Source organism: Nerophis ophidion, linkage group LG28 (assembly GCF_033978795.1).
Source record: "Nerophis ophidion isolate RoL-2023_Sa linkage group LG28, RoL_Noph_v1.0, whole genome shotgun sequence".
Lineage (NCBI taxonomy): Eukaryota > Metazoa > Chordata > Actinopteri > Syngnathiformes > Syngnathidae > Nerophis > Nerophis ophidion.
Genome location: NC_084638.1, coordinates 25,488,975 through 25,502,976, shown reverse-complemented (window position 1 = coordinate 25,502,976; position 14,002 = coordinate 25,488,975). Strand labels below are relative to the sequence as shown.

Here is a 14,002-nt window from a genome sequence, read left to right as displayed (position 1 = left end):
GATGGTGTCGATCCAGTGTCGATCTGATACTGTTAGTGGTAATCCGTTACTGACAGTATCGATCTAAAACTGTTAGTATCGATGTGATACTGAAAGTGTCGATATTTGACGCATCGTCCAGTGTAAATCGTCGCTCCAATGGGCTTTTCATGAATGGAGGCGTGTCCTCGGGTCGACTCCCGCATGCGCCTCCTTCTTGGCCCCGCCCCCCCGGTCCGCAGTGAGCCGCCATGGAGGAGAGTGCAGCGACGGCGGGATGCGATGGCGGCAAGGCCGGCTGGAGGTCGCTGCTCAAACACTCCTGCCTGCTGTGCTGGACCACGGCCAGGGAGGCGGAGGTGGCGGCGCAGGTGGCGCAGGTGGAGGCGGAGGTGATGGCGGCGGCGGCGGACCGGCGTGTCGTCGGCAAGGCGGCGGAGATCACAGTAAGAAGACCCAGGCACCTTGCGCTGGTGTGTGCGTGTGCCTGTGACGTCATCACATTGCATCATGTCATCGTCTTGACGTCCATCATCTCCTACCATGCATGACGTCATCACCGGCCGAAAGAAAAGACGTCATCGTGTCCTAAACACACTTCTGTGCCGTGCTGACGTAGAGGGGACGTCACGTGACTCGACACCCCGCCCCCTCCCGCCTTTCCTTTTTTTTGTACATATATTACATTTATTTGTATGATTGTATTATATTACTTATTGTTAGTAATATACAAATATATGTTCCAATAATAATTGTTTTTATCATTTATATACTATATAATTAATTTGCAATATACAATAAAATACTTATTAGATAATATATATACATTTTATTATATATTGGTAATAATATATTTTATATGAAATAATCAAAATAGTAATAATTTTTTATATTTATCTTTTATTATGTTATGTATCCATCTAAAAACTGATAGTATGGATCTGATACTGATGGTTTCGATGCGATAGTACTGATTAACTAATAGTATCGATATGATACTGATAGTGTCGATCCATTTGTGATAGTGTTGATCTAAAAACTGATCATAACGATCCGATACTGACTGTGTCGATCCGTTACCGATAGTGTTGATGCAGTTATTGATAGTATTGAGATAAAAGCCGGTAGTGTCAATCTGTTACCGATAGTGTCAATCTGATACTGATAGTGTCCATCCGATACTGATAATGTCGATCTAAAAACTGATAATATCGATTCGAAACTGATAGTGTCGATGTGTTACTGATAGTATTCATCTAAAAACTCATAGAATGGATCCAATACTGATACAATACAATACAATCCGTTACCGATAGTGTCGCTGCAGTTATTAATAGTATCGAGATAAAAGCCGATAGTGTCAATCGTTACCGATAGTGTCGCTGCAGTTATTAATAGTATCGAGATAAAAGCCAATAGTGTCAATCGTTACCGATAGTGTCGATCCGTCACTGATAGCGTCAATCCAATAGTGAAAGTGTTGATCCCTTACTGATAGTATCGATCTGAAAACTGATAATATTGATCCGCTACCAATAGTGTCGATGCAGTCATGATAGTATCGAGATGAAAGCCGATAGTGTCGATGCAGTCATTGATAGTATCGAGATAAAAGCCGATTGTGTGAATCGTTACCGATAGTGTCGATCCGTTACTGATAGCGTCAATCCAATAATGAAAGTGTCGATCCCTTACGGATAGTATCGATATGAAAACTGATAATATCGGTTCGCTACCGATAGTGTCGATGCAGTTATTGATAGTATCGAGATAAAAGCCGATAGTGTCAATCGTTACCGATAGTGTCGATCTGTTACTGATAGTGTCAATCTTATACTGATAGTGTCCATCCGATACTGATAGTGTCGCTATAAAAACTGATAATATCGATTCGAAACTGATAGTGTCGATGTGTTACTGATAGTATTCACCTAAAAACTGATAGTATGGATCCAATACTGACAGTGTCGATCCGTTACCGATAGTGTCGCTGCAGTTATTGATAGTATCAAGATACAAGCCGATAGTGTCGATCCGTTACTAATAGTGTCGATCCGTCACTGATAGCGTCAATCCAATAGTGAAAGTGTTGATCCCTTACTGATAGTATCGACCTGAAAACTGATATTGATCCGCTACCGATAGTGTCGATGCAGTTATTGATAGTATCGAGATAAAAGCCGATAGTGTCAATCGTTACCGATAGTGTCGATCTGTTACTGATAGTGTCAATCTTATACTGATAGTGTCCTTCCGATACTGATAGTGTCGCTCTAAAAACTGGTAATATCGATTCGAAACTGATAGTGTCGATGTGTTACTGATAGTATTCATCTAAAAACTGATAGTATGGATCCAATACTGACAGTGTCGATCCGTTACCGATAGTGTCGCTGCAGTTATTGATAGTATCGAGATACAAGCCGATAGTGTCGATCCGTTACTAATAGTGTCGATCCGTCACTGATAGCGTCAATCCAATAGTGAAAGTGTTGATCCCTTACTGATAGTATCGATCTGAAAACTGATCATATTGATCCGCTACCGATAGTGTCGATGCAGTTATTGATAGTATCAAGATAAAAGCCGATAGTGTCAATCGTTACCGATAGTGTCGATCTGTTACTGATAGTGTCAATCTTATACTGATAGTGTCCATCCGATACTGATAGCGTCGCTGTAAAAACTGATAATATCGATTCGAAACTGATAGTGTCGATGTGTTACTGATAGTATTCACCTAAAAACTGATAGTATGGATCCAATACTGACAGTGTCGATCCGTTACTGATAGTGTCGCTGCAGTTATTGATAGTATCGAGATACAAGCCGATAGTGTCAATCGTTACCGATAGTGTCAATCCGTCACTGATAGCGTCGATCCAATAGTGAAAGTGTTGATCCCTTACTGAGAGTATCGATCTGAAAACTGATAATATTGATCCGCTACCGATAGTGTCGATGCAGTCATTGATAGTATCGAGATAAAAGCCGATTGTGTGAATCGTTACCGATAGTGTCGATCCGTTACTGATAGCGTCAATCCAATAATGAAAGTGTCGATCCCTTACGGATAGTATCGATATGAAAACTGATAATATCGGTTCGCTACCGATAGTGTCGATGCAGTTATTGATAGTATCGAGATAAAAGCCGATAGTGTCAATCGTTACCGATAGTGTCGATCTGTTACTGATAGTGTCAATCTTAAACTGATAGTGTCCTTCCGATACTGATAGTGTCGCTCTAAAAACTGATAATATCGATTCGAAACTGATAGTGTCGATGTGTTACTGATAGTATTCATCTAAAAACTGATAGTATGGATCCAATACTGACAGTGTCGATCCGTTACTGATAGTGTCGCTGCAGTTATTGATAGTATCGAGATACAAGCCGATAGTGTCAATCGTTACCGATAGTGTCAATCCGTCACTGATAGCGTCGATCCAATAGTGAAAGTGTTGATCCCTTACTGAGAGTATCGATCTGAAAACTGATAATATTGATCCGCTACCGATAGTGTCGATGCAGTTATTGGTAGTATCGAGATAAAAGCTGATTGTGTCAATCGTTACCGATAGTGTCGATCTGTTACTGATAGTGTCAATCTTATACTGATAGTGTCCTTCCGATACTGATAGTGTCGCTCTAAAAACTGATATCGATTCGAAACTGATAGTGTCGATGTGTTACTGATAGTATTCATCTAAAAACTGATAGTATGGATCCAATACTGACAGTGTCAATCCGTTACCGATAGTGTCGCTGCAGCTATTGATAGTATCAAGATAAAAGCTGATAGTGTCAATCGTTACCGATAGTGTCGATCTGTCACTGATAGCGTCAATCCAATACTGAAAGTGTCGATCCCTTACTGATAGTATCGATCTGAAAACTGATAATATTGATCCGCTACCGATAGTGTCGATGCAGTTATTGATAGTATCAAGATAAAAACTGATAATGTCAATCTGTTACCGATATTGTCGATCTGTTACTGGTAGTGTCAATCTGATACTGATAGTGTCGGTCCGATACTGATAGTGTTGATCCGTTACTGACGGCATCATTCCGATACTGAAGGTGTCGATCCGTTGCCGATCGTATCGATCTAAAAAACTGGTAGTATTGATCTGAGACCCATAGTGTTGATCTGATACTGATAGTGTCAATCTCAAAACAGATAATATTGATCCGTTACCAATAGTGTCGATGCAGTTCTTGTTAGTATCGAGATAAAAACTGATAGTGTTGATCCGTTACCGATAGTGTCGATGCAGTTATTGATAGTATCAAGATAAAAACTGATTGTCAATTTGTTACCGATAGTGTCGATCTGTTACTAATAGTGTCGATTCAAAAACTGATATCGATTCCAAACTGATAGTGTCGATCTGATACATGCTATAATTATAATTAGCATATATTTTATTATAAAAAGAAGTCCATACTTGCTATAATATTAATAATAATAATATTAATATATTATCATTAATAAAATGGCTAAGCTACCTCATTTTTAAAATGCCTATTTTAAGTGTATTTTAAATAAATTTTACCATTTTAATGACTTAATTGTGTTTCAAATAATACAATTCAACTGTTTTTTATTTAATGAATTTAAAAAAAATTATCTTTCAAAACTTTAGCACTTTTAGCACTGAAAATACATTAAGAAGTCGCCAAAGTGCTAACAACATGCTAACAAATGTCAATGTTTTACGTCACCTAATTGAAAGTACAATTGTGCTACCCTAAAAATGACTAATTTAGCATTTGCATGACATGTGGCTAACACGCTATTTTTACGTTTAAACGCTAATTAGCCGAGAACCTAACTCGTCTAAGCGGAGTTTGCGCCTGCAGGAGCTGGAGAACGCCGTCGCCGTGGACAACCTGGCGCTTCAGGAGCAGCAGTCGGACCGCCGGGAGTTGGAGGAGACCTTGCTGGAGTTGGAGAAACACAAAGAAAAACTCCGACAGCAGATCAAATCCATCCGACAGCTTTGCTATGAGGAGAGTCAGCAGGTAGCAACTCTTTTTCACCTGGCTTGTATGCTAGCGTGTACGCTACATGTATGCTGTCATGTACGCTACCTGCATGATAGCATGTACGCTAGCACATACGCTCAAAAAAATTTTTGTATGCTACATGTTTGCAATAAAACAGTTTTTGTATAACAAAAATATGTGCTACATGTATGCTAGCATGTATGCTACATATATCATAGCAAAACAGTTTTTTATGCTAACATATATGCTACATGTATGCTACATGTATGATCACAAATCAGTTTTATATGCTATCATATATGCTAGTATGTATGTTACATGTCTGATAGCAAAACCGTTTTGTATGCTACATGTATGCTAGCATGTATGCTACATGTATGATAGCAAAACAGTTTTGTATGCTAGCTTGTATGCTACATGTGTGATAGCAAAACAGTTTTGTATGCTACATGTATGCTACATGTATGATAGCAAAACAGTTTTGTATGCTAGCTTGTATGCTACATGCCAAACAGTTTTGTATGCTACATGTATGCTAGCATGTATGCTACATGTATGCTACATATATGCTAAGATGTCCCCACTAAGACCTCATTCCCACCAAGAACTTGTCCACTACTAAGACCTTGTTCACACCAAGACCACTTACCACTAAGACCTTGTGCCCGCCAAGACCTCATCCCCGGTGGATCCCAAGGCGAACTTGGAGAAACACTTGCCTTGACCTTACAAGAATAAAATTCCAGGCCTGAGGACTATGTCCCCACTGAGAGCTTTTCCCCACTAAGACCTCGTCCCCACTAATACCTTCTCCCAACTAACATCTTGTCCCCATCAAGACCTTGTTCCCACTAGGACCACTTCCCACGAAGACCTTGTCCTCAGTAAGACCTCATTCCTAAAAAAAGACCTTGTCCCCCACCAAGACCTTGTACCCCATCCACTAAAACCTTGGCCCCACCATGCCCTCATTCCCACTATGACCTTGTTTCCCCTAAGACCTCACTCCCACTAAGACTTTGTACCCACCAAGACCGTGTCCCCACTATCACCTTGTCCCTACTCACACCTAGTCCCCATTAAGACCGTGTCCCCAAATAAGACCTTTTCCCCAATAAGACCTTGTCCCCACCAAGACCTTGTGCCCACTATCACCTTGTCCCTACTCACACCTTGTCCCAACACACACCTTGTCCCCACCAAGCCCTCATTCCCACTAAGACCTTGTCCCCAAATAACACCTTGTCCTCAATAACACCTTGTTCGCACCACAACCTCACTCGCACTAAAACATTGTCCCCAATAAGACTTGTCCCCACCAAGATCTCACTCCCAATAAGACCTTGTCCCCAATAAGACCTTGTCCCCAAATAAGACATTGTCCCCAATAAGACCTTGTTCGCACCAAGCCCTCACTCCCACTAAGACTTGTCCCCACCAAGACCTCACTCCCAATAAGACCTTGTCCCCAATAAGACCTTGTCCCCAAATAAGACCTTGTCCCCACTAAGACCTTGTTCGTACCAAGCCCTCACTCCCACTAAGACTTGTCCCCACCAAGACCTCACTCCCAATAAGACCTTGTCCCCAATAAGACCTTGTCCCCAAATAAGACCTTGTCCCCACTAAGACCTTGTTCGCACCAAGCCCTCACTCCCACTAAGACTTGTCCCCACCAAGACCTCACTCCCAATAAGACCTTGTCCCCAATAAGACCTTGTTCGCACCAAGCCTTCACTCCCACTAAGACTTGTCCCCACCAAGACCTCACTCCCAATAAGACCTTGTCCCCAAATAAGACCTTGTCCCCAATAAGACCTTGTTCGCACCAAGCCTTCACTCCCACTAAGACTTGTCCCCACCAAGACCTCACTCCCAATAAGACCTTGTCCCCAAATAAGACCTTGTCCCCAATAAGACCTTGTTGGCACCAAGCCCTCACTCCCACTAAGACCTTGTCCCCACCAAGACCTCATTCCCAATAAGACCTTGTCCCCACCAAGCCCTCATTCCCACAAAGACCTTGTCCCCACTATCACCTTGACCCTACTCACACTTTGTCCCAACTCACCCCTTGTCCCCACCAAGCCCTCATTCCCACTAAGACCTTGTCTCCATTAAGACCTTGTTTGCACCACGACCTTAGTCCCACTAAGACCTTGTCCCCACCAAGACCTCACTCCCACTAAAACATTGTCCCCAATAAGTATTTGTCCCTTCAAACACCTTGTCCCCAATAAGATCTTGTTCGTACCAAGCCCTCACTCCCACTAAGACCTTGTCCCCACCAAGACCTCATTACCAATAAGACCTTGTCTCCACTATCAACTTGTCCCTACTCACACCTTGTCCTTTCTCACACATTGTCCCCACAAACCCCTTGTCCCCACCAAGCCATCATTCCCACTAAGACCCATCCATCCATCCATTTTCTACCGCTTATTCCCAAGACCTTTTCTCCAAATAAGACCATGTCTCTACCAAGACCTTATTCCCACCAAGACCTTGTCCCCACCAAGACTTCACTCCCACTAAGACCTTGTCCCCAAATAAGACCTTGTCCCCACTAAGACCTTGTCCACAAATAAGACCTTGTCCCCAATAAGACCTTGTTCGCACCAATCCCTCACTCCCACTATGACCTTGTTCCCCACCAAGACCTCACTCCCAATAAGACCTTGTCCCCACGAAGACCTTGTCCCCTCTATTACCTTTTCCCGACTCACACCTTGTCCCAACTCACACCTTGTCCATACTCACCCCTTGTCCCCACCAAGCCCTCATTCCCACTAAGACCTTGTCCCCAATAAGACCTTGTCCCCACTATTACCTTGTCCCAACTCACACCTTGTCCATACTCACCCCTTGTCCCCACCAAGCCCTCATTCCCACTAAGACCTTGTCCCCACTATTACCTTGTCCCTACTCACACCTTGTCCCAACTCACACCTTGTCCATACTCACCCCTTGTCCCCACCAAGCCCTCATTCCCACGAAGACCTTGTCCCCAAATAAGACCTTGGCCCCAATAAGACCTTCTTCGCACCAATCCCTCACTCCCACTAAAACATTGTCCCCACTAAGACATTGTCCCCACTAAGACCTTGTCCACAAATAAGAGCTTGTCCCCAATAAGACCTTATTCACACCAAGCCCTCACTCCCACTATGACCTTGTTCCCCCATGACCTCACTACCAATAAGACCTTGTCCCCACCAAGACCTTGTCTCCACTATCACCCTGTCCCTACTCACACCTTGTCCCCACAAACCCCTTGTCCCCACCCAGCCATCATTCCCACTAAAAACTTGTCTCCAAATAAGACAGTCCCCAATAAGACCGTGTCCCCACCTCCCCACCAAGACCTTATTCCCACCAAGACCTTGTCCCCTAACAAGACTTTACTCCCACTAAGACATTGTACTCAAAAAAACCTTGTCCTCACCAAGACCTCGTACCCACCAAGAACTTGTCCCCACCAGGACCTCTCACCCACTCAAACCGTGTCACCAATAAGACCTTGTTTGCACCACAACCTCACTCCCACTAAGACCTTGTCCCCACCAAAACCTCACTCCCACTAAAGCATTGTCCCCAATAAGTCCTTGTCCCCACTAAAGCATTGTCCCCAATAAGACCTTGTCCCCACTAAGACCTTGTCCACAAATAAGACCTTGTCCCCAATAAGACCTTGTTCGCACCAATCCCTCACTCCCACTATGACCTTGTTCCCCACCAAGACCTCACTCCCAATAAGACCTTGTCCCCACGAAGACCTTGTCCCCTCTATTACCTTTTCCCGACTCACACCTTGTCCCAACTCACACCTTGTCCCAACTCACACCTTGTCCATACTCACCCCTTGTCCCCACCAAGCCCTCATTCCCACTAAGACCTTGTCCCCACTATTACCTTGTCCCAACTCACACCTTGTCCATACTCACCCCTTGTCCCCACCAAGCCCTCATTCCCACTAAGACCTTGTCCCCACTATTACCTTGTCCCTACTCACACCTTGTCCCAACTCACACCTTGTCCATACTCACCCCTTGTCCCCACCAAGCCCTCATTCCCACGAAGACCTTGTCCCCAAATAAGACCTTGGCCCCAATAAGACCTTCTTCGCACCAATCCCTCACTCCCACTAAAACATTGTCCCCACTAAGACATTGTCCCCACTAAGACCTTGTCCACAAATAAGAGCTTGTCCCCAATAAGACCTTATTCACACCAAGCCCTCACTCCCACTATGACCTTGTTCCCCTATGACCTCACTACCAATAAGACCTTGTCCCCACCAAGACCTTGTCTCCACTATCACCCTGTCCCTACTCACACCTTGTCCCCACAAACCCCTTGTCCCCACCCAGCCATCATTCCCACTAAAAACTTGTCTCCAAATAAGACAGTCCCCAATAAGACCGTGTCCCCACCAAGACCTTATTCCCACCAAGACCTTGCCCCCTAACAAGACTTTACTCCCACTAAGACATTGTACTCAAAAAAACCTTGTCCTCACCAAGACCTCGTACCCACCAAGAACTTGTCCCCACCAGGACCTCTCACCCACTAAAACCGTGTCCCCAATAAGACCTCGTCCTCACTAACACACCTGGTACCCACCAAGACCTGGTCCCGACCCCCAAGCGGTATTATTAGTTTGATCCAAGATCTACAGGTCCTGGTAACGGTCCCGTGTCCCTCCAGATCTTGTCCCTGCAGGCGGAGGAGGTGAGCCGGGAGAGTCAGGTGGAGGAGTACCAGCGAGAACTGGCCATAGCCAGGTGGCGCCTGAAAAAACTGAAGGAGCAGGTGAAAGCAGCCAAGAGGAGGACTGAGGAGGCCGGGTCCAGGACCAGTCCTCTGCAGGACTCCATCAGACAGTCCTACCAGGAAATCCTGGAGGTGCGCCTCAAACACGTCAACACAAACACAAGCGCTCGTGCACACCACTAAAACCCAAACCAATTAGCGCTTCAACTGTTAGCATGCTAATGTTAGCATTTTAACGTTTTAAGTTAGCATTTTAGTTAGTTTTGTACTTTTTATATTAGCATTTTAATGTTTTATGTTAGCATTTTAGTTAATGTGCTTTTTATGTTAGCATTTTAGTTAATGTTGTACTTTTTATGTTAGCATTTTAATGTTTTGTGTTAGCATTTTAGTTATTGTTGTGCTTTTTATGTTTGCATTTTAATTAATGTTGTGCTTTATATGTTAGCATTTTAACGTTTTATGTTAGCATTTTAGTTAATGTTGTGCTTTATATGTTAGCATTTTAACGTTTTATGTTAGCATTTTAATGTTTTATGTTCGCATTTTAGTTAATGTTGTGCTTTTTATGTTAGCATTTTAACGTTTTATGTTAGCGTATTAGTTAGTGTTATACTTTTTATGTTAGCATTTTAATGCTTTGTGTTAGCATTTTAGTTAATGTTGTGCTTTTTATGTTAGCATTTTAGTTAATGTTGTACTTTTAATGTTTTGTGTTAGCATTTCAGTTAATGTTGTGCTTTTTATGTTAGCATTTTAGCTAATGTTGTGCTTTATATGTTAGTATTTTAACGTTTTATGTTAGCATTTCAATGTTTTGTGTTAGCATTTTAGTTAATGTTGTGCTTTTTATGTTAGCATTTTAACATTTTATGTTAGCATTTTAGTTAATGTGGTACTTTTTAACGTAATAATCCTGCATTTTATTACTTTCCGCCATCTTCAAAGTGTGCTAACTCTTTACTAGTTAGCATGTTACGGTTAGCATTTTAACGTTTTATGCTACTATTTAGTTATTTTTTTACTTTTTAACCTATGGTAATCTTTATTGATTCAATTACTTGACTCCATCTTCCAAGTGTGTTAGCTCTTTACTAGTTTGCATGCTAAGGTTAGCTTTCTTACGTTTTATGCTAGCTAGCCCACACAATTAAAACCCAAACCAACTACTGCGTCATCTGTTAGCATGCTAATGTTAGCATTTTAACATTTTATGTTAACATTTTAGTATATTTTGTACTTTTTAACCTAATAATCATGTATTCTATTACTTGACGCCATCTTCAAAGTATGTTAGCTGTTTACTATTTAGCATGCTGATGTTAGCATTTTAACGTTTCATGTTAGCATTTTAGTACATTTTTTACTTTTAAACCTAATAATCATGCATTATATTACTTGACGCCATCTTCAAAGTGTGCTAGCTCTTTACTACTTAGCAAGCTAAGGTTAGCATTTTAACATTTTATGCTAGCATTTAGTTATTGTTTTACTTTTTAACCTAATTATCATGCATTCTATTACTTGACGCCATCTTCAAAGTGTGCTAACTCCTTACCAGTTAGCATGCTAAGGTTAGCATTTCAACATTTTATGTTAGCATTTTAGTTAATGATGCATTTTTTAACCTAATTATCATGAATTCTATTACTTGTCAAATATTGAAGGTATACTAACGCTTTAATACTTAACATGCTAAGGTTAGCTTTCTAATGTTTTATGCTAGCATTTTAGAAAAAGTTTTTCATTTCAACCTAATTAACATAAATTTTATTACTTGACACCAACTTCCAAGTGTGCTAGCTAATTATTAGTTAGCATTCAAAGGTTAGCTTTTTAACGTTTTATGTTAGCATTTTAGTTAATTTTGTACTTTTAGAGCCAATAATCAGGCATTATATTACTTGACGCCATCGTCGAAGTATGCTAGTTCTTTACTAGTTAGCATGCTCAGGTTAGCTTTCTCACGTTTTACCCTAGCATTTGAGCTAATGTACTTTTTAACCAAATTTGTATGGATTGTATTACTTGACGCTATATTCAAAGTATGCTAGCTCTTTACTAGTTAGCATGCTAAGGTTAGCTTTCTATCCTTTTATGTTAGCATTTATTTTTGACCTATTAATTTTGGATCCCTTTTTAGGTGACATCTCAGAAGTATGCTAGCTCTTCACATGTTAGCATGCTATTGTCAGCCTTCTACTATTTAATGCTAGCATTTTAGCACATTTTTTACTTATTAACTGAATAATTATGGACTCCATTACTTGAAGCCACTTTTTAAATTTGCTAGCGTTTCACCTGTTAGCATGCTATTATTAGGGTTCTAACATTTTATGCTAACTTTTTACTTTTAATGTTCGCAATTTAACATTTTATGGTAGCATTTTTGCTAGTTTTGTTTTTTATGACCTAATAATCATGGATTCCATTATTAGCCGTCATTTTGGAAGAATGCTAGATCTTCACCTGTTAGCATGCTAAGGTTCGTAATCTACCGTTATATGCTAGCATTCTAGCTAATGTTCTACTTTTTAACTTAGCAATAATGGATTTTGTTACTAGGAGCCATCTTAAAAGTATGCTAGCTCCTTATCTGTTACCATGCCACTGTTAGCATTTTAACATTGTACATTAGCATTTTAGCAAACATTGTAGTTTTTTTTAACTCAACAATCTTGTATTCCGTTATTCGGCGCCATTTCGAAGAATGCTAGCTCTTCACCTGTTAGCATACTAAGGTTAGCATTCCGAAGTTTTATGCTAGCATTTCCGCTAATGTTCTACTTTTTGACCTAACAATAATGGATTTTGTTATTAGGTGCCATCTTAGAAGTATGCTAGCTCCTTACCTGTTAGTACCACTGTTAGCATTTTAACATTGTATACTATCATTTCAGCAAATATACTTTTTTTTACTTAACAATCATGGATTCCGTTTCTTTGCGCTGCTTACTAGTAAGCTAGCTCTTCACCTTTTAGCATGCTAATGTTAGTGTTTTAATGTTTTATGCAAGCATTGTGGTTAATGTTGTACTTTTGATATTAGCATGCTAACCTTTCATGCTAGCATTTTCGCGAGTTTTGTACTTTTTAACTCAATAATCATGGATTCCGTTATTACTGTCTGTCTTAGAAGTATGCTAGCTATTCACCTTTTAGCATGCTACTGTTAGCGTTCTTTGGTTTTATGCTAGCATTTTTGCATATTTTGTACTTTTTAACTAAATAATTATGGACTCCATTACTTGAAGCCACTTTCTAAATTTGCTAGCGTTTCGCCTTTTAGCATGCTATTATTAGTGTTCTAACATTTTATGTTAACTTTGTACTTTTAATGTTCGCAATTTAACATTTTACGGTAGCATTTTTGCTAATTGTGTACTTTTTGACCTAATAATCGTGGATTATCATTATTAGGTGCCATTTTGAAAGAATGCTAGCTCTTTACCTGTTAGCATGCTAAGGTTAGCATGTGAACCTTTCATGTTAGCATTTTTGCGAGTTTTGTACTTTTTATATCAATAATCATGGTTTCCGTTATTAGGGTCTGTCTTAGAAGTAAGCTAGCTCTTCACCTGTTAGCATGCTACTGTTAGCATACTTAGGTTTTATGCTAGCGTTTTAGCTAATTTTGTACTTTTTAATTCAACAATCATGCATTCCATTACTTGGCGCCACTTAGAAGTAAGCTAGATCTTCACCTTTTAGCATGCTACTGTTAGCATTCTAAAGTTTTATGCTAGCATTTTAGCTAATTGTGTACTTTTTAACTCAACAATCATGGATTCCGTTACTTGGCGCCACTTAGAAGTTTTATTTTCAAAGTGTTTATAGTATGGTGCTAGCATTAGCGATTAGCGCGCGAGCCAGTTTATTTGGTAAGCATGCTAAGGTTAGCATGCTAACCTTTCATGTTTTCCCGGCAGGAGGAGAACACTCTGTGCTCGTTGTCAGGCGGCGCCGTGACCCCAGAGAGCCAATTAGATGGCTCCACGTCGCCCGCCGACACCACCGAGGACGAAGCGCTTCCCATGCGGCCGTGGGGGCGGAGCCAATCGCTGCCTGCGTACGCCGACCTCATCATGGTAAAACTGCTCTCTTATTAAAATACTCTCTTAGGATGTAACACAGTTATTTATAAATTTGATTTTTCTATTTCTAGTTGTTTTGTATTTTTATTTTATTTTATTTTATTTTATTTAATACATATATAAATATATACGGAATAAGA

The 14,002-nt window shown here is 40.8% G+C and overlaps 1 protein-coding gene across 3 annotated transcripts in view; it reads left to right on the top strand.

Moving 5' to 3' along the window:
• The first annotated feature begins 205 nt into the window (after positions 1–205).
• The window catches only part of LOC133544963 (uncharacterized), a 29,227-nt gene continuing 15,430 nt past the window's right edge, over positions 206–14,002 (top strand). For 2 of the 3 annotated variants that reach the window (XM_061890220.1, XM_061890219.1), the window contains exons 1-4: positions 206–452; positions 4,849–5,010; positions 9,703–9,900; positions 13,698–13,856. In XM_061890220.1, the coding sequence (XP_061746204.1) occupies positions 231–452; positions 4,849–5,010; positions 9,703–9,900; positions 13,698–13,856 (741 nt within the window). In that variant the 5' untranslated portion in view covers positions 206–230. The remainder of the gene's footprint in view (positions 453–4,848; positions 5,011–9,702; positions 9,901–13,697; positions 13,857–14,002) is intronic. The other variant, XM_061890221.1, reaches the window with a different exon arrangement.